This window comes from Musa acuminata, chromosome BXJ2-3 (assembly GCF_036884655.1).
Source record: "Musa acuminata AAA Group cultivar baxijiao chromosome BXJ2-3, Cavendish_Baxijiao_AAA, whole genome shotgun sequence".
Taxonomy (NCBI): Eukaryota; Viridiplantae; Streptophyta; class Magnoliopsida; order Zingiberales; family Musaceae; genus Musa; species Musa acuminata.
In genome coordinates this window covers 33,084,019-33,102,977 of record NC_088340.1, presented here as the reverse complement: position 1 = coordinate 33,102,977, position 18,959 = coordinate 33,084,019, and the positions used below count along the sequence as shown (strand labels likewise).

General features: G+C 35.4%; 1 protein-coding gene across 2 annotated transcripts; it reads left to right on the top strand.

Moving 5' to 3' along the window:
* The first annotated feature begins 350 nt into the window (after nucleotides 1–350).
* Nucleotides 351–8,162, top strand: LOC103978509 (ribulose-1,5 bisphosphate carboxylase/oxygenase large subunit N-methyltransferase, chloroplastic). 2 transcript variants are annotated; one of them, XM_009394328.3, is made up of 13 exons: nucleotides 351–827; nucleotides 917–992; nucleotides 2,238–2,443; nucleotides 2,587–2,673; nucleotides 2,769–2,861; nucleotides 3,837–3,991; nucleotides 4,113–4,197; nucleotides 4,275–4,361; nucleotides 4,427–4,546; nucleotides 6,308–6,409; nucleotides 6,496–6,666; nucleotides 6,758–6,845; nucleotides 7,885–8,162. In XM_009394328.3, the coding sequence occupies exons 1-11, from the start codon at nucleotides 480–482 to the stop codon at nucleotides 6,664–6,666; spliced, it is 1,530 nt and encodes a 509-aa protein (XP_009392603.2). In that variant the 5' UTR covers nucleotides 351–479; the 3' UTR covers nucleotides 6,758–6,845; nucleotides 7,885–8,162. The 2 variants fall into 2 exon arrangements, with proteins under 2 accessions (XP_009392603.2, XP_018679698.2); XM_018824153.2 differs by lacking the exons at nucleotides 6,758–6,845; nucleotides 7,885–8,162 and having other exon boundaries at nucleotides 6,496–6,667.
* Nucleotides 8,163–18,959: the final 10,797 nt, after the last annotated feature.

Genomic DNA, 18,959 nt, shown 5'->3' with positions numbered 1-18,959 from the left:
CATAAAAATATTTGGATCATCTGCGCGTCACCGTACCAATCACATCAATCGTTTGTTTTTATTGGCTGATATATAAGTTGATGGGACATCTGAATTGGTCTTGGCGTTAATTAAGGATGAAAGAGTATATCGATCGGACACTTCTTAAACACTAAATAGTATCATAATTCAATTAACAATCAAATGCATCATATTAGAGATTGTTAATCTGATTTTTCTTTTTTGGATAAGGATGGGATGCACAAATGTAATATTAAGATTCATAAGGGCAAATACGTTATTTTGTAAACTTTGGAAGGCTATATTTGTAATAATATAGCAAAAAATCCACTTCATCTCCACACACCCAATCCTTCTCTTCCCCCCACCCCCGTTTCCCGTCGACTCGGCTTCCGTCTTCTCTCTCTCTCGCCCTCTGTCCGCCGACCATCCGCCGTCGATCCCAAAAGCACTAACCCTAACCCCCACCTTCGTCCGCCATGGACGTCGCTCACCTCCTCGGGCCCTGCGTCTCCTCTCCCTTTCTCTCCCCTTCCCATCGCCCTTTCTCCGGTCTGCCCGGCCTCAGGATCCAGAGGCGACGCGCCCCATTCCGACCCACCCGTCGCTTGAACCAGTGCCTCGCCTGCGGCGCTGACACCCTGGTCGCCGGATCGGAGGGGAGCTCGCAGGCCCTCCGCTGCGAGAAGGCGGCGGAGGCTGGGGACCTCAAGTCTTGGCTGCACCGTCACGGATTGCCGCCTTGCAAGGTCGTTCTGAAGGAGAGGCATTCGCACGACGGGAAGCATCGTCCGATTCATTATGTCGCTGCTAGTGAGAATCTGCAGGTGAGTGTTTGTGGGTTTTTGTGATCGGCGTCTGTTGGCTTCTTTCATTTTCCCTCTTTTTGGGTGGTGAGATTCGATTTTCTTGGCAGGCGGGGGATGTTGCTTATCTGGTGCCAAACTCATTGGTCGTGACGCTGGATAGAGTGTTAGGAAACGAAACGATCGGTAAGTCCGCAAGAGGATGTATGTTCTATTGGTCTTGCTTTCAAACATATTATGTTTCTTCTAGGATTTGAACTGTACATCCCTCGAGTATGTGAATTACTTAATAAAATAGTAAATCGAAGGGAAATTGACACTTATGTATAATCATGTTGTTCTTTGCTAAAATTTATGTACGAATCCAAAATGTTAGGCTCCTCCTGAGAGGTCTATAGATGGACAACGTGACATACTGCTGGGAATATTTCAAAGACAATGGAAGACTACATGTTTGATGATCTAAATATTCTGATAAATATATGCTTGTGCAATATTGAGGCTAGATAAGTACATTGAAAGATGCGGAGTGGTCAATGAAAAGTGGATGGATGAGTGAGAATACTTTTGGGAAAAAGGGCAGTCCAGTGCTAAGGCTCCCACTAATGCAGAGTCTAGGGCACAAATGTACACAAAATTTTCCCCTATTGAGTAGAGAGACTATGTTTGCGACTTGAACCTTGGTCACCTTTGTCATAGATGATCAACCTCATCTTTGAAGCAAGGGTCGCCCTCTTATAAAACAAGGGCTCAATGCATGAGACTACTGGTAGAAAAATTCATTGTTACTCCCTATTTTTCATTGTTCAAACTAGAAAAGTTCTTGAATAGTCCGAGGTCTCAACTCTCTCCTTATCAATTATCACATGTTCCTAGTCTTGATAAAGTTAGCAATGGCAGGAAAATTTTGTACCTTTCTCTGTCAATTAGCTAAAAGAGAACATTGAGGATTTGGTGGTCTTTCAACTCGATCATAGTGCAAAAAATTAATTTAGCTACGATTTTTGGAATTAATTAATTTAGAAATATTTTTTTACTAGTTTTCATAATTTAGGATTTAATTTTAGCCGATGAGGTTCCTAAATAAACGACCACACAATTGGTAATAATGTCTTCTATTCTCTGCTTATTGGATATCTGTCGATGGCCACTTTGGTTCTAGTTACATTAAATAAACCCATAAAAGCAGTATCAGAAAACTGATAAACATGGGCAAAAAAAGAATCCATGGATTGTTTACAAAAAAATAACACCAGATGCAATTTTGTGGCATCTCATTTTTACCAAATATTATTTGTGTTAGAGATGGCTTTCTATGTTTATTTATTTATTGATTTTTTAAATGTTGATTGTATTGCAACTTTGCAAAAATTCTCATGTTGTTCATTATTTTATCTACCTGTATCACTCTATTATTTTTGGGTTTTGCAGCTGAACTGTTGACCACAAACAAGCTGTCAGAATTAGCCTGCTTGGCACTCTATCTAATGTATGAGAAAAAGCAAGGAAAGAAGTCCTTCTGGTATCCATTCATCAGGGAGCTCGATCGCCAACGAGGAAGAGGCCAGGTAGCCGTGGAATCACCACTTCTCTGGTCTGAATCCGAATTGGCTTACTTAGATGGCAGTCATACAAGGGTAATAGCTGCTCAATTGTTTTAAACTATAGCAAAATTGCTTTGTTTTGATTTTAAAAGCTTTAAATCCATACAATCACTATGGAGGTGTCAAATTTTGTTAACAATCAGTAAAAGAAGATCACATGGTAATTAATCATTCAGGCTGAAGTTCTGGAAAGGGAAGAAGGAATAAAGCGAGAGTACAATGAGCTGGACACAGTTTGGTTCATGGCTGGCTCACTTTTTAAGGTTTCATTTCAGTGTTTTCAAACTTCATGAACATTTCTGAATTTGCTTTTTTAAAAGATAAACTTTCATTTTCTCACAAATTTCTTGGAACGCAGCAATACCCATTTGACATACCCACAGAGGCTTTTCCATATGAGATTTTTAAGCAAGCATTTGTTGCGGTTCAGTCATGTGTGGTTCATTTACAGGTAGTTGTTGCATACATTGCTACTCTTTTGCAAATACAAATTTGCATATGGCTAAAGCATAATGTTTGATATCTTTGCTGTTAGGTTAATTAAGAATCTGGACTCGACTGATTAGTATGTCTTTTTATAAGATCATAGATTTGTGCCTGATTTGCAGCCCTGTGCCAATAATGTCCTGCAATACATGTGGGGTACAAACATCAAGCATATGGTCTTGCTGATCTCCATGCCCACATGTAAGAGTGGCCACAAGATTGGTAAAACGTTGCAGTATGACCTTTTTGTATTATTTGAGGCATAAGTAAATTGGTCTGAGAGATGAGCCTGCAAGAACTCAGTGGACATTTGCTTGTGCTATCTAGATGCAGGACTAAGAAAAAAGTGAACAGGAAAGATTGATCAACATACGATTGTTATATTCAGGAATTATCACCATTCAGATCAGTATAAATAAAGATTGACGTACTCTGAAGTCTGAACTGAACTAAACATATGACTTTTTATATATCTCAATAGCGGCAAAAGATTCATGGCCGATTCCAAACAATTGAGACTTATGGCTTTGTTGTTGTTGTTGTTGTTGCAGCATGAAAGTAAAGCAATTGAAGTAGAAGAAAACATAATAAATGACTTGACAAATAAAAATATTCCGTTCAGTTTTTCCTCTAAAAATGCAACACACCAAATAAAACATAGAACAAATCTTCATTTGTTAAATTTCTTAGAATGAGAACTCTAAATTTTTGCAATTTTCTGGACCCAACCATCTTGAAATTGCATTCTTTATCATCCTTTTAGTCTATCCATCTCATCGTCTTAGCATAATGTATCATACTTTTTATCATCGTGTGAGAGAACAAATTATTTATTTTGTGCAAAAATGTATGATATTTCTTTGATAGTAATTAAAATTATGTCATCAGACTTTTGCACCATGCCTTACTGCCTTTTTATTATTTACTTTGTTGGAAACAGAATGTAAGTTTGGCCAGAAGATTTGCATTAGTTCCTCTGGGGCCTCCATTATTGGCTTACAAAAGCAATTGCAAAGCAATGTTAACTGCAGTTGATGATGCTGTTCAGTTGGTCATTGATCGTCCATATAAAGCTGGGGAACCGATTGTTGTGTGGTAATATGTTGTTTCTGGTGATTGTTCCCTCATCTACATCTTATCTGTGCTTTTGTATATCTAGTTTTGCATGCATGTATGCAACATATTGTTCATGGACATCTTAAACTAAATTGAATAGGTGTGGACCACAACCAAATTCTCGGTTGCTTCTTAACTATGGTTTTGTTGATGAAGATAATCCCTATGATCGGATAGTGATTGAGGTGAAATCCGGGTTCTCTCATCTAGTTTATATTTATTCTCTTAACTGGTTTAATCTTCTCGCAAACGTGGACTCTAGGCATCTCTAAATACAGAAGATCCTCAATACCAAGAAAAGAGAATGGTAGCTCAAAGAAACGGGAAGTTGGCTGTCCAAGTTTTTCATGTAAGAAAAGTCTAAATTTACTTTCATTACTCTTTTGATCAAGTATAAATTGCCTCTTTTTTCAGGTCTATGTGGGTAGAGAAAAAGAAGCCATATCAGAAATGCTACCATACCTCCGATTAGGGTACATTTCAGATACAGCAGAGATGAATTCTGTCATTTCTTCTCAAGGCCCTACATGTCCTGTATGTCCATTCAATTCTCTTTTTAATGGATATAAAAACTTTATTTTGTAGATATCCTAGATAGGTAGGCTTTGCACACGTGAGGTGCAGGTAACAAATTCATTTGCCAATGCCTTGATCAATCTATTGTCAGTAATCAGTAAGAGAATATGTACTAATATAAATTAAACATTTTTATTTTAGCTTTGGTATTTGTTTTTGAAGAAACTGGGAATATCATAGCTTTTCATCTTATCTATGTGCTTTTCACCTTTGACAGTATATGTTCTCTGTGCTTCCAATTAACTTAGTTGAATCAGTTTGTTCATAATTTGCAAATTAATAAAAACCATTAATACATTTTTTAGAATTCTGCTATATATTGAGGATGTTGCGTTGATTGTATATGTCTAAATTAATCTGAAAACCATAAAGGTTGAGATGCCTTTGTGATGCCTTAGGTAACATACACAGAAAAAAAGAAAAGAAAAGAAAAGAAAAGAAAAGAAAAAGAGAGAGATTGATTTTTTAGTGCATGAATCACCATTCTCCAGCTACATCCCTGTAAGTCTTACGGTCAACACATCTTTTTTGTTTGGCTCTATAAGTATTTGTTTCCTTCTTGTTTATGCAAGAGGCATCTCCAACGCAAGTCAACTTACTCTTTATTGTTGCACTACCACCAAATCCATTTTTATTTTCTCAGCTTGATCAGTTTCTATTTTCTATCTTCTCTAGTTCTACAGAGCACATCATCAGAATTTGAATTCTACCTACATAAACTTAAAGTATTTTGACCTTCGCTAATTGCATATTGTAATCTTGCCCATATTCTCACTATTACATTTATTTTGTCATTGTTTGAGTTGTTGAAATTTTGATGCACTTTGGACTCAATTCAGTTTTAAGCTTTTTGTTTTTATTTTTGGCTATGGTTTAATAGAAAGATTATATCCAAGGATCTTAATTGAGTCTTCTTTTACTTGCTAATATTTTATATTTTTACAAGTACTACAAATAAGCCATGAGTAATGTTTGCGAGACCCTAGTAATTTGTGTCTCTATGGTTGGTTAATCTCTTCTTGAAATTTATATTATAGTGTTCGACAAGGGTCAGTGCTAAAAATTTAATAGTCCTTGAAAAGTTATCATATCACTGGAAGTCTTTATAGGTTAGGAATGCTTGCTTGGTCTGAAGAAGGGGTATCTAGTTGTTTGTGAAAGATATGCATGTGATTTTTGCTGCTGTCGCTTGTGGCCAAGTAGCCATGCTTCTCTAGTCTTGTGCTTCTTATTATTTTCTATATCTTTTCCCCTTTATCTTTGCATCTGGATTCCCACATTCTAATTTATGCAAAAACAAAGTTGTCTCTTTGAATCAATCTTTTAGTGTCACTCAGGTTGACATGCGAAACACTGTCATGTGACCTTGTGGTAGCAAAGTTTCATCTGTTTTTTAATCTAGTTCACTTTTTTCTCAGTGAACTTGATGAATCAATAATATGACATACATATTTTACAAACTACATTCTCTAGTACCCAAGGGTTGTATTTAATTTTTTGGTTCCTATGTAAATTGACAATCATGGATGCAAGTAATTTAATAGAAAATCAGTTGGCATTCAGGGCAATTGATCTTTTAATAGTTCAATCGAGGTGGTGCAGTGCTAAGTATGCTTCATATTAAGTTTATTTCTTCTACTGTGGCTTAGGCAGTTATGGTTGTATCTCGTGAGTGGAGTTCCATGGTTGTGATAGCCATTTAATTCTTCTTAATAACAGTTGAGCCCATGCATGGAGCGAGCAGTCCTTGACCAACTTGCAGCTTACTTCGAGGCTCGGTTGGCAGCATACCCTACAACCTTGAGTGAGGATGAAGCTATGGTAATAATGATAATTCAAATTTTATAATTGTGATCTAGTATTCAGGTTTTGTGCTAATGAGCAAGTTGTAATTACATAATTACCAGTTGGCAGATTGCAATTTGAACCCAAAAAAGCAGGTTGCAGTTCAGCTAGTAAAGTTAGAGAAGAAAATCCTTCATGCTTGTCTGCGTGCGATCTTTGATTTCACAGACCAGCTACCAGATAACACAATATCTCCCTGTCCAGCTCCTTTTGCACCTCATTTAAAATTTTAGGTATTGCTTAATGATCTATCCTTCAATTTTTTGTATTGATCACACCGTTTTGAACTGACTTTGCTCTGCTTTCCCCCTTTAATTGCATAAGCAACTATCCTGTCATAAATAGGATAAAAATAAGCCAAGCATATGAAGAGCAGAAGGTCAGCTTTGGCTAGTTGGATTGCGGTTCCCAAGTAAGCCTTATAAATAGTGGAGTTTTTGAACATGCTTTATTGGGTTTTGCTTTATCAGTTACTGACTTACAGTATATGAGATTTTCTTTCTTTTGTTGTATATGTTGAAAGTTATTTTTTAGTTGTTGATATATGTGAGAATTGCTGTTAAATTTTTCAGAAGTTAGTTATATATGGGTTTTTAAATTATACTCACATTTTCTTATATAAAATAAGAGCTATATACACATACACACACACACTATATATATATATATATATATATATATATATATATATATATATATATATATAGAACTCACTTTTCATGTCACTCTCTTACTGTGCCCGACTTTCTCACCATATGCAACATACTCTTATTATGCCATGTTTGTGTCTTGTGCTAGTGTTCATGCTAAATAGTAGGGTTCTGATTGCAAATTTCACAAATCCGTGATTGTCATATGTTAAACTTAGGTTGGCTTTTTTTTTCATTTTCTTTTTTGGTGTATTTTGTCCTCTTATGACATGTTTATATTATGCATCTTGTTGAAATTTTAGGTTTTAGCTGAAATGGGAACTTTAAACTTTCTATAAATCGGTTGTGTTAGTGCTACTTCAGTGTATCTATTAAGCAATACACATTTCGTATAGTTCCACCTGACATCAAGATGCCTCCACATCTATAAATTAGATGACTTTGGAGCATGTACAACCCATGATGATGGGATGATTTTTTTCTGCTTATTCTCATTTTGGATTGACAATCACCATTTGCTTGTAACTTTTTGAGTAAAAGAGTATCAGTCGACCAAAAGTGGCCGGAAGGACTAACGATCACAACAAAAAGGGATTATAGGGATACTCATAAATTTGACAAAAGATTTCATAAACTTGTAAAACAATAACAACATGACTAATGTAATATGTTTTGCTGCTGCTGTTGATGATCATCAATGTGATCCGTAGATTTGTAGCATCCTTTTCAATCTACTTTGTGCAGCCCGGATTCCCACAAGGAGCTAAAAGTTTCTTTTCTTATATTTGTTGTTTTGTGCAGGTGATCGAAGACAAGATAGTGTTTGTATTCTTGTACAAAATCTAAGCTGTGGTTTGTCTTCCATGGCCCACCCACCTGCCATGGATATGTTTGGATATTGGTGAATCTGGGGCTATTTGAAGTCTAGGAGATTGAGCCACTATGGAATGTTGCAGTCTTCATTCTCTCGAGACGCATCTTTTGCTGGTACGCTTCTTATGCCTGCTGCAAAACCTGTGTAATCTTTGTACATACTCTATGGATAAGTAGAGAAGCCTTTCATTCTTTTCCTTTGGAAATCTGATTGTTCTGAGTCAGCAGCTATTGGCTGTGATGCTTCCCACTACTTTGTTAGTTCTGAGCTAAATTTGAGCAAAAACATGCTCATGAAATCAAGTGGTGAGAAAGATTGGTTCGAGTGAGCCACAATAAAAAAAAAAAGAACACGAAGAAATCGTTTTAAATGAAGCAAGTAAGAATAAAAAAGAAAGAATTGGTCGGATATATTTCAGTTAATTTTTATATTTTTAGTAATATAAAAAAGAGTTTGTACGAAGGTAATCTTTATATTTCAGTTTCATTTAGTCGCCGGAAGTCACCTACGTGTGTGGAAATGCAATAGATTCCAAAAACCAACACAACATCAATAATCTTATTTTAGTAAACATATAATATATAAATGAGGATTTAAATATTCTTAATTAAACTAAAGATAATATTCTAAAAAGGATTCGATCGAAATACCTAAAAAGGCATTCTAACTTAACAGAGGAGGAGCAAGGGCTTCATGTGTTACAATAACGGAATCCATCATGCTCGTAAAAATCGACATGTTAAGAAATGTTGCCTTCAAAGTAATGATTTGATTATGTTCGAGTTCTATGCGGAAGCAGGTTGACTCGGTCTGAGGTATCAAGGAGCTGAGTTAGAGGAAAGCTATTGATAAAGCTCATGATCTCTCGAAATATTTTCAACCCGATCTCTTTGATGCGTAAATGTGAAATTCAAAATGAAGTGCGAAAAATTCAAAAGTGAGGAGAGACATTTATAGTCAAAGTACCCTATCCACTTAGGATTAGAACGACAACACACATGATGGATCCGACATAACGACTAGTCAAAGAATCGATCCGACGTATCATTTTAGCGTTGATATCCACGTGCCACGATCGGCAAAAGGGAGTTCTTCCTCTCATTTCGCTGGATTTCACAATTTATATTCTGAGCTAAATCGACCTTTACAAATGCTGATTCTTTAACGTATCATGGATCAAACAATTGTTTTATAGAATTAAAATCATATTTTATACATTCAAAATAAGATTTTTTTAAATATTTTCATAAAATTTATTAAATCCATAATAATATGTATGAAATTCTATAACAATTAAGAAACATATTAACACGCAAGAACTCTTCACTTTTACAACACTTGAAGGCTCAAGAACTCAATATTATACTAATAGCTTTCGCACCCTTTCATATAGAAAAGGGTGAGATTTTTATAGGCCCTAATAATTTTAAAATTGGAGCAAAAAAGTATCTCATCCCGAATTTCTGGAGTACTGGTGGTACCACCGCCATTACTCGATGGTCCTACCGTATGCAATCTGATACTGGGCAGTATTATTGCTCAATCTACGCGATACTATCACCTGACAGAGCTCGGAGATTGAGCTCTTGTGGTACCGTCGCCCAGAATTCCTGGGGTGTTGCTTTCTAAGCGGTGTCACTGCCAGCCAGGAATTCAGTATCCTAGTTGGGCCTTGAATCGGACCCAAACTAGCCCAACTTCAAGATCAGTTGGCTCCTAACAGAGTTGATGAGATTATCTCCTAAATCAACTCTAATTATCATTCTAACTGCGATTAAGGCAAGCATGGTTTGATACGTCGAATTTTCACTCAACAATCCTCTGGCAAACTTCTCGGCGAGTCTTCTGACGAGCTTCCAGCGAACTTCCGACTAACTCTCGGCTAGTCTTCCGGCGTGCTTCCGACGATCTCCCAACGAGCTTTCGGCGAGTCTTCCAACATGCTTCCGGTGATCTCATGATGAACTCTTGGCGAGCTCCTGGTATATCATCCGAGTCTTCGACTCCAGCCCATCATCTGCTTTACACCTTATTGCTATCGTAGTTAATTCTACATACTTATCTTAACACATTGATTAGATTAAATAATTTATCAATTGATTTCATCATCAAAATCTAAGATTCAACCATCCCTCCCTTTTTTATGATGACAACCAATTAGTGATGGAGTTAATCTTAACTCCCCCTATCTATACGCTATAATTAAGAAAAGATACTCTTGAATTTAAAGCCTTTGAAATCAAGCATCAAATTGATAATTTAGACTTATTATCATCATGCACATCATGATTTACCAAATCTAAAGATGATACCACGTATTCATCGATAGAAATGATGTCAAGGCATGACATCTATTTTCGAGTCAAAATTACAGAAAATTTTAGCATCAAAATAAGCACGATATTGCATCATTATACTCATCATTTGAAGAGATAACATGGAAATCAAAGCATAGAATTATAATCATCAAAGTAGGTAGCATTTTAAGTTTACAACATCAAGGTAAACAATATAGGATTATAACATCAAAGTAAGCAGAATAAAAGAAGGGGATTTCATCTATTTCTCTCTCATTGTCATCAATAAAAAGTCATAATTAATTATTCAGGTGGTGGCTAGTCAAAATGTCTAAATAGGGTATTGAGTTGTTGATGAATCTGTTGCAACTCAGCCAAAATTTGATCTTGGTGTTATTCAAGTCGATCTTGATGTTGTTCAAATCGATCCATCCGAGTCCCTATGTCGTTGATAGATGAGGGAGGTGCTTACTCTACTGGAGGTGATTCCTCAAATGGACCAATTAGAGGAGATTGATTACCCTTAAAAATTGGTGTTTCAGGTTCTAGTTCAGGTTGGAGGGGATCAATCCTTCTATACAGTCTAGTCTATATACTATTTCTGAATATACATCTCATCCGTCGAAGTAGATTTCTATTTATGATACTAAATTTATCTAGTTTTATAACTTCTTTTTCGGGTGGAATAACAATATCATAGGTATGAAGTAGTCTTGTGATTAAGCCACCATATGAAAGCATCATGTCCCTTTTTGATAGTTCAATCTATTTTGTTGGATTAGGTAATCAAAACAATTGTTATGTCCCTTTATAATCCAATACATCGTACCTAATTCTATTTGGCTTACTTCATCAAGATGATATTGTTTTGGGAGAATGATACTTATCAGGATGTGATAAAGTATTTTGGTGCTTAAGGATAGTAAATGTTCGTAGCATTTTGAAAGAATAATTAAGTTAGGATTACCAAAAATTATTCATAAGGTATCAACGTAAGTAGTTCCAACTGTTTCTTCATCCCATTGTCCTTTAAAATAACACCCTCCTTCTTTTAACGGAATTCCTATGATGTTGCAAATTAATCTCTCCGTAATGGGTATATGATGTCCTAATAGATAGGTAGATACTCTTTCTTCTTCATCTACATGTAAATTATTGTCAAATAGCCTAACACGTCTATGATAGATAGGTTCACTCATTTGAAGAATTGGGAGAATGTCTAGATTAGCAAACCATTAAATATGTTCCAAATCACTTAATTCATCTAAATCAATATATTTACCCTTATGAACATGTCTAGACTCTATGGATGAAAATTTTAGAGCATGTTGATTAGAATTGAAAAGTAGGGAGTCATAATTTTCATCTAATCTCCTCTTCCCTTTGTCCCTAAAGGATGTTCTAGAACCCATTGAGACTACAACAATGAAGGCAAATAAGGAGCAAGATCAAATAATACAAAGGAGAATCAATTTGGTATAGAGATTACCTTAGTACTTCTCCTTTCTAGTGATATTTAAAAGAATGTCGGAGATTGATCCTTGATCTAGTGGCAAGTGGGGATTTTTGAGTTGCTAGAGGGAGAGCAATGGGTTTGGAGCTGTTTGGAGGAGTGCAAAATTAGTTGGGGTCGGTTCTACCACTGGCCCTAACTTGTGTTTATAAGTGGGCAGGTTGCTGGCGGTGCTACTGCCTGCCACCCGCGACAACTGGCAGTGCTACTGCCAGCTGGGCAGTGCCACCGCCTATAGGCAGTGAGCACTGCTCATATAGTTGTGTGAGGGGAGGGGGAGTGATACCAATTCGCATGTAACCACACAACCTTATCATGTAAAATTCACATCATAAGAAAAAAAAAATTCATATTGAAGATTGTACATTCATAATTCATCATATAAAATACATACCATACTTAAACATTTATTGAACTTGTATTGTAAAATGCATACCATAAGTTCATGATTCATCATTTAAACATTGTAAAAACTCATATGGTAAAATGCATATGGCTCATTGCGTACACTATAAGATCATGATTCAGGTGAGTGATCAAGAAAGTCCAAAAACAAGAATTTAACAAATTCATACATTTAGATAGTTTAACATCCCTGATTCCCTTCTAATGAAATCAAATTGTTCTTCATTTAAGGGCTTTGTAAAGATATCGACTAATTAATATTTTGTATCAATAAACTCTAATATTACATCATGATTATTAACAAGATCTCGTATGAAGTGATGTCTAATGTCAATGTGTTTAGTTCTAGAGTGTTGAATAGGATTTTTTGCTAAGCATATTGCACTAGTGTTATCACACTTTGTATGTTTTTAAGTCAATTCCATAATCCTTTAAAGTATTTTTCATCCATATAACTTGAGCACAGTATGCACCTGTAGCTATGTACTCAGCTTCGGTTGTAGATAATGCAACCGAGTTTTATTTCTTGGAAGACTAAAAAATGAGTGTGTGTCCTAAAAATTGACACGTTTCGGATATGCTTTTTCTATCTAAACTACATCCAGCAAAATCCGCATCAGCATAACCAAGCAATTCAAAGTTCTTAGATTTAAGATATCATAATCCTAGTTTAGGAGTTCCTTTTAGGTATCTAAATATCCTTTTAATAGTTTTTAAATGAGATTGCTTAGGATTATATTGAAATCTAGCACAAAGTCCTACACTAAACATGATGTCCGGTCTAGTTATGGTGAGGCAAAGCAAACTACCTATCATACCCCTATAAGCTTTTTGATCAAAGCTTTCTCCACTTTCGTCAATATCTAACTTAGTGGAGGCACTTATAGGAGTGTTGATTGCCTTTGAACTATCCATGTTAAATCTTTTTAGCAAGTCTAAAGCATATTTTGTTTGATTAAAAAAAATATCATTGCTAAGTTGTTTAATTTGTAAGCCTAAAAAGAAGGTTAGTTCTCTCATTATGCTCATTTCAAATTCTAGACTTATGCTTTTGGCAAATGATTATTCATATAAGGATTCATTTGTAGAACAAAAAATAATGTCATCAACATAAATTTGAACAATAAGAAAATTATTTTTAAAATTTTTAATAAACAACATAGTATCGACCTTGCCTTTAGAGAAATTATTATGAATTAGAAATGAGTTGAGTCTCTCGTACCAAACCCTTAGGGCTTGTTTCAATCCATAGAGAGCTTTAGTCAATTTAAATACATGACTAGAAAAATTATCATTCTCAAATCTAGGAGGTTGTTCAACATAAACTTCTTCAGAGATAAAGCCATTATGAAAAGCACTTTTAACATCTATTTAAAATAACTTAAAATTATTACTACTAATATAAGCAAGGAGCATCCTTATGGCTTCTAATCATGCCACAGGAGTGAAGGTTTCTTCATAATCGATATATTCTTCTTGGTTGAAACCTTTAGCCACTAATCTAGCCTTATTTCGAACCACGATACCAAAATTATCTTACTTGTTTCTAAAGACCCATTTAATACTAATAACTAAATGGTCATTTGGTCTAGGAACAAGCTTCTACACTTCATTTCTCTTAAATTGATTCAATTCTTTTTGCATTACGATGACCCATGAATCATCTTTTATGGCTTCATCAATGCATTTAGGTTTAATTTGGGAGAGAAAAGCAGTGTTGGCACAAAAATTCTTAAGAGAAGAACGAGTTTGAACCCCTTTCGATATGTCTCCTATAATTAGCTCCTTAGGATGAGCATCTACATACTTCCATTCCTTCGGTAAAGAAGGTTCGGAAGAAGATGTATCCAAATTGCTAGATAGAGAAAGGGATTCATTTAAATTCAAAGTATCAAATTTAAGATCATCATCAAAATCATTTTTCTTAACTTTAAAAATTTTATTAAAAATAAAATAAATAAATTCTTCTATAACTAAAGTTCTTTTATTGAAGATTCAAAAAGCCTTTGAAATAGAAGAATGACCAAGAAAAATTTTCTTATCGGATTTTGCATCAAACTTTCCTAAGGTATCTTTTTCATTGAAAATAAAATATTTACACCCAAAAATTTTAAAGTATGAAACATTGGGCCTTTTGTTGTTCCATAACTCATAAGGAGTTTTGGAAAGTAATAATCTTACTAGAACTCTATTCATAACATAGCATGCTGTATTTACGACTTCGGCCTAAAAATATTTGGGTAGGCTATGTTCGTTTAACATGGTTCTAGCCATTTCTTATAAGTTTCTATTCTTTCTTTCTACTACTCCATTTTGTTGAGGATTTCTTGGAGTAGAGAAGTTGTGGTTATATCCATTAGATTTACACAATTCTTGAAAATCACGATTTTGAAACTCACCACCGTGATCACTTCGAATTGATAAAATCATAAAATCTTTTTCATTTTGAACAAGTTTATAAAACTTAGAGAAATACCTAAAACAATCATTTTTGTGTGCTAAAAAGTAAGTCCAAGTGTATCTACGATAATCGTCAACAATAACAAAGATATATTTGCTATCTCCTAGGCTTGATATAGCAATTAGTTCAAATAAGTCCATATGGATCAATTGTAATGGTCTAGAGGTGCTTTTTTTTATTCTTTGGTTTGAAAATTCCTTTTATTTGTTCTCTTAATTGACATGCATCACACACATTGTCTTTAATGAACTTAATGTCAGGAATTTCTCTTATAAGTTTTTTATATGAGATTTAAGAGATTAGTTTCATGCTAGTATGACCTAATCTCTTATGTCAAAGTCAAGCATCATCATTCAAGACCGAAAAATATATTTTATTGTAAAGAGCATTAATGTCAATAGTGTATATATGATTTTATTTTAATACAATCATATATGTGTTTTTGTATGATTTATCAATAATACAAGTATTAGATTCAAATTTAACAATATATCTTTTATCACACAATTGACTAATGCTCAAGAGGTTATGCTTTAAGCCATCAGCCAACAACATATCTTCAATAAAAAAGTTTGATTTGTTACCTATGGTTCATTTGCCAATGATTTTACCATTATTGTTGTCTCCGAATATGACATATCCTTCGTCTAGGCTAGTAAGATTAGAGAATTGAGATGGATCTCCGGTCATATGCCTTGAGCATCCACTATCAATGTACCATCTCTTGCTCGTAGCTTGTAATAGTACATTTTTCTATAAAAAAGGATGATTTTTAGGTACCCATTTGACCTTGGATGCCTCAAAAATCGATCTGCATATTTTATCATGTGGCATTGAGTCATTTGAGATTCTTTTAGGAACCCAAATCAATCTATGTGGACTACATTTGTTAAGTGAACATTTATAGACAATATATCCAAGTTTGCAATAAAAGTTACATTTGGTATGAGGTGAAATATGTAAGGTCAAGCCTTTAACAAAGGTGGTTGGATTTTGGTGAGAACTACTCATAAATCCGATTCTACTTCTCCTATAAACGTGACCCTTATTGGCAAGGATCATGTTCAAAGATTTGCTACCAACCTCAAATTTTTATAAGATTTCTTTGAGCAGCAAGTTTTTCTTTTTAAGTATTTCTAGTTCATCATATTTCGTACAAGGAGTTAAACTATTATTACGCTCAACCTTTAATTTATCCAAATCACTAACAAGAGAAGCATGCTCCTTTTTTAACAATTTATATTTTTTACTAATTAATTTACATTAATCAAACAAATCATGAAAAGCACTTAATAATTCATCAAAAGATAAGTTTGCATCAAATAAACTTGTTACCTAATCTCCAATGACCATTAGTACATAGTGAGCAACTTACTCGGTGATGGTAGGCTCCTCTTCTTTGGATGCACTTGAGTCGTCCCATGTTGCTTTAAGAGCATTCTTCTTTGATTGCATCTTCTTGGCTAGGGGACATTCACTCTTGTAATGTCTTGGCTTCTTGCATTCGTAATATATTACTTGATCTTTCTTAGGTTCAAATTTATTTTTAGAATCATTTTTATGAATTTTTTGAATTTCCTTGTTAAGAGTGTCATCAGGGTCCTCATCACTTGAGTTTTCTTTTAAGTGGTCATCTTGGGTTTTTAGTATCATATCCTTCCTGTTCTTTGGAAGAGTATCCTCAAGCACTTCATGAGCTTTACAAGTCATCTTATAGGTCATTAGTGACCCAATTAGTTCTTCGAGAGGAAAATTATTTAGGTCTTTGGCTTCTTAAATTATCGTAACTTTAGGGTCCCAACTCTTTGGAAGGGATCTTAAAATTTTATTAACAAGTTCAAAATCTGAGAAACCTTTACCAAGTCCTTTTAGACCATTAACGACATCTGTAAATCGGGTATACATGTCTCCAATGATCTCACTCGGTTTCATTTGAAATAACTCATAAGTATACACTAAAAGATTAATTTTTTACTCCTTCACTCTACTAGTACCTTCATGAGTCACTTCGAGTATGTGCCAAATATTAAAAGTAGTTTCACAAATAGATATACGATTAAACTCATTTTTATCTAAGACACAAAACAAGTCATTCATAGCCTTTGCGTTTAAAGCGAAAGTCTTCTTCTCCAACTCATTCCAATCGTTCATTGGAAGATAAGACTTTTGAAAGTCATTTTCTATAATATTTCATAATTTAAAATCCATTGAAATTAGGAAGATCCTCATTCTAGTCTTCCAATATATGTAATATGTCCCATTGAATATGAGTGGACGTGTAATTAAATGGCCCTCTAGGTTGTCGGCAAATGTCATCTCTCTTGGATTTAAAACCAAATGAGAGTGAACCTTGCTCTGATACCAATTGTTAGGATCAGGAGCAGCACTAAGAGGGGGGTGAATTAGTACAGCGAAAAACTTTCCCAATTTCAGAAAAATGTTCATTTCAATTAAAACTAATTCCAATGAAAATGGTTTTGATTCAATCCGTTTCAGAGAGATTATGAACTTGAAAGCTTTCGTAAAAGTTCAAGAGAGGATTAAAGAGATTTGTAGTAATGTAAATTGCACAAATAAAAAGCAAACCAGAATTTAGAATAGTTCGGTCAATGTGACCTACATCCACTTTCGGATTCCTCCGACGACGAGGTCTCTAGCATCCACTAAAGGCATTCCTTCAATAGGTGAAGGCAAGCTACCTTTTACAGTTCTTTCTCCTTTTGCCGGGTTTAGGAGACAACCCTTACAAGTCTCACTCCTCTTTCTTGGATAGTTACAAGGCTAAGAGATGAAAAAGGAGAACTCTTCACTTTTATAACACTTTAAGACTCAAAAACTCAAGATTATGCCAATATCTTTCATACCCTTTCATGCAAAAAAAGGGTAGGATTTTTATACGCCATAATGGCTTCAAAATTGAAGTCAAAAAGTGTCTTATCCCGAATTTCCGGGGTACTAGCAGTATCATCGTCATTACTGGGTGGTACTATCGCCTGCAGTCTAACACTAAGTAGTACTAACAGAGCTCGGAGATCGAGCTATGGCGGTACCACCGCCTGATAGGGGCGGTACCACCGCTGGCTGCATTAACTGCCAACGGTACCACCGCCGAAAATTTCTGGGGTGCTACTTTCCAAGCGGTGCCACCGTCGGCCAAGAATTTTGTATCCTGGTTAGGCCTTGAATCCGGCCCAAACCAACCTAACTCAGAGCCCAATTGGCCCCTAACAGAGTTAATGAGATTACCTCCTAAATAAACTCTAATTATCATTATAACTATGATTAAAGCAAGCATTGTCCGGTACATCGATTTTTCACTCGGCGATCCTCCGGCGAACTTCTCGGCAAGTCTTCTGGCGAGCTTTTGGTGAACTTCTCGACGAATCTTCTGGCGAGCTTCCGGCGAACTCCTGACCAACTCTCGGCTAGTCTTCCAGCGTGCTTCCGACGATCTCCTGACGAGCTTTCGGCGAGTCTTCTAACGTGCTTCCGGTGATCTCACGATGAACTCTCGGCGAGCTCCCGATACATCGTCTGAATCTTCGACTCCAGCCCATTATCTGCTTTACGCCTTACTGCTATTGTAGTTAATTCTACATACTTATCTTAACATATGGATTATATTAAATAATTTATTAATTAATTTCATCATCAAAATCCGAGATTAATGTAAAATACGGATAGAAAGTCTACGGGTAGAAATTTTGAGAGAGAAGGATAAGAGGAGAGAGGTTTGTCGGGTTGAAGAAAAGGATCGATCATTGTTCGTTGCATCGTGGCAGACCATGCTTTCCTCCATGCCATGCGATTGCTTGAAGCTTTCAAGTTTGGTCTCAGCTTGGGACATGATACCCTCTTTCCTCTTCTTTCTTGGCCCAACCTGACAACTATAATCATACTACTAATCGATTGCTTATCTGATAAAAGAAGCGATCTTACTATTGCGTGATGACTACGTTTCGATCATCATTCGCGTGAGCTCTAACGGTTGCTTACGTTCATTGCGGATTATCGATATCGTTTAATTTATGATTAATTTAGAACTGATTAATCTTAAAAAAAAAAAAAGAAGCTTATGGTTTGTACATTTCTTTGGGTTTCCACCTACCTTTCCTTCTATCTTTTGGTGACAGAAATTGATGGGTCACAAATTAATCTTCTGTCTATTGATTTCATATGAAGCTTTCTCATGGCTACATGGCATTGCCATGTGATGTCTACCTTTATTATTATTATTATTATTTTTGTATGCTCACTTTTGTGTCTTGTGGCATGTGATGATGGCCCTCCTTTTACTGTTTGGGAGTAGTAACCTCCCTTCCTCCT

Coding starts and splice junctions, on each gene's coding strand:
- LOC103978509 (XM_009394328.3), top strand. CDS start 480: ATGGACGTCGCTCACCTCCTCGGGCCCTGCGTCTCCTCTCCCTTTCTC. Junction 828..916: donor CTGCTAGTGAGAATCTGCAG/GTGAGTGTTTGT, acceptor TTTTCTTGGCAG/GCGGGGGATGTTGCTTATCT. Junction 6,410..6,495: donor TGAGTGAGGATGAAGCTATG/GTAATAATGATA, acceptor CATAATTACCAG/TTGGCAGATTGCAATTTGAA.